A 2,056-nucleotide genomic window follows, 5' to 3' on the forward strand; every position below is an offset into this window, starting at 1 on the left:
CTACGGGATGGGTATGCTACGACAAAGGCCACACGATGGAGTTTATAGATAGGCATTTGCTATTGTACTCACCTACTAGAGATTCGCCATGTTTCTCTCTAACACTGGGCAGATCATTGTGATAAACGGCTAGTGCATGTTTCAGAACTTTCTGTATCTGATTCAAAACGGACAATGTATCCTTAGTAACCAGTGGTAAGGTTAAGATGAGGGTTTTCCTACAGAAGCCACATACAAACTGGTCCAGAACAACATCTGGATTTGACTTTACAACACTGTATATTATGAACTCGATGCCTGAAACAAGTAGAGAAGGGTCATAGATATTATTTTGTGGTGAAGCTGGGAGCTTTTTCGCAATAATTATTTTGGGTTTAGTTTTTCTCGTCTTTGAGATAAGCCTGTGTATCTCATATCTCACGGGCACGGATAGACCGACTCACGATGTTGGAAGCTTTTGTAAGCAAAAGGCCGCGTTCGATTCCCGCCCTGAGCGGACTTTATCCTAGGCTGATAAGGTTCGTTCTCGGAACGGCTGACTTTCTCCTATCCTTTCTTCCTTCTCTCTTCGATTTTGGACGATAAGACCTTCATCGGTAAAGAGGTAAGTTGTGTCCACACATAGTCGACCAGTCGTCGATCAACATCGATGGACGAGGTGAATCTTTGTTGTCGAGGCAGTTTTCAGTCGACATCGGTGGACTATGTGTGGCTACATCTTTACTTTACAGTTCCCCCTATCAAACCTCTTAAAAAGAAAAATAAATAACTCACCTGTGATCCTCTTCTGGATAAGCCCGGTGCACACTTCACTAGTCACGTGACCATGGATCAGTTCAGTTCCCCCAAACACAAACAGTATATCCGGCTCTGATTCAATCCTCTTCTCAATATCTCCACGGATCTGTTTGCCATCTCGGATTGCTATCTTCACATCCAACTTGTGTCCACCAATCAGCTTCGAGCTTATGTTGGACTCACACCAGGTTTTGATAAGAGATTGACTTTGTAGAATGTAATAATCATCATTGTTATCGTTCAAATCAAATAGGAGAACCTCGACACCTTTGTTAAGTTCGAGTAGATCTTGGTCCATTGTGACTTGGTTGGAAGAAAGAATTGATTGATTAATTTGTAATCCCCTGGTATGCACCCTGTTTACTGTTCATAGTTCCCCTTTGTACAGCCGAGGGACTATGAACAAGGAGTATACCAGGGAAGGGAGCAGATCAAACATGTGGTTCGCCAGCCTAGTTAGCTTGGTTGGTAGTGCGTCTGCCTTGTAAGCGCTAGGCCGCGGGTTCGATTCCCGCCCGGGGCGGATTTTATCCTGATGGGATAATGTTCCTTCTCGGAACGGCTGGCTTTCTCCTATCCTGTCTTCCTTCTCTCTTCGATTTCGGGACGATAAGACCATAGCAGTTACAGTTTCCTCTGTCAAACCTCTTAAAAAAACATAGTCAATCTAAGCACAGTTTTTGGTCTCAGGTCCACCTTTACGTAAGGAATTTAACCGAGTAAAATGGCAATATTTTGACCATTAGCCACCAATGAACAGAAGTTCCTTTCAGTTTACTTGTACGCTCTATCTGTGACAATCTGTGCTTTTGGGAGTCAAAGTGGCCTGTATGTTAGGTTGTTAATCTTGACCAAAAGGTGCATCCCAAATACAGTGCAAGACACTCTCGTCAGAACCACCCCGTATACTGTACAATAGGAACACAAATAAAAATAATTTTCATTTTATGCAAATTAAAATTGATTGAAGACTTACATAAATAAATATCAACCTCTCTGTTACTTTCCTTCAGTGAACAGGAAAAATATTTTAATTTTTTCAATAAATCAAGGAAGGAAAGAGAAAAAGTAAGCAAAAAGAAATTTCAATTGGAAATTTTGTACTTGTAAAATGTGTAGGTGGTTTTGAAAAGGGAATGTAACCAATGAACCTTTGTAATTATGTGACTTTAATGCAGGGGTTCCCAATAAGCCTTGGCTGGCGGACCACTTCCGAAAATCAGGATCACTTCGCGGACCACCCCCCCCCTCCCAAAAA

The 2,056-nt window shown here is 41.9% G+C and overlaps 1 protein-coding gene across 1 annotated transcript; it reads right to left on the bottom strand.

The window, feature by feature from the left end:
- Window positions 1-72: 72 nt before the first annotated feature.
- LOC103523715 (gephyrin) lies at window positions 73-1,267 on the bottom strand (the record flags this gene model as incomplete). The annotated part of the gene is given in 2 exon segments (XM_008488735.3): window positions 73-297; window positions 775-1,267. Coding segments are annotated over 2 exon segments (547 nt in total), but the record flags the coding sequence as incomplete, so codon positions are not given.
- Window positions 1,268-2,056: the final 789 nt, after the last annotated feature.

The sequence above is a fragment of the Diaphorina citri genome, unplaced genomic scaffold, assembly GCF_000475195.1.
Source record: "Diaphorina citri unplaced genomic scaffold, Diaci psyllid genome assembly version 1.1 scaffold34932, whole genome shotgun sequence".
Classification (NCBI taxonomy): Eukaryota; Metazoa; Arthropoda; class Insecta; order Hemiptera; family Psyllidae; genus Diaphorina; species Diaphorina citri.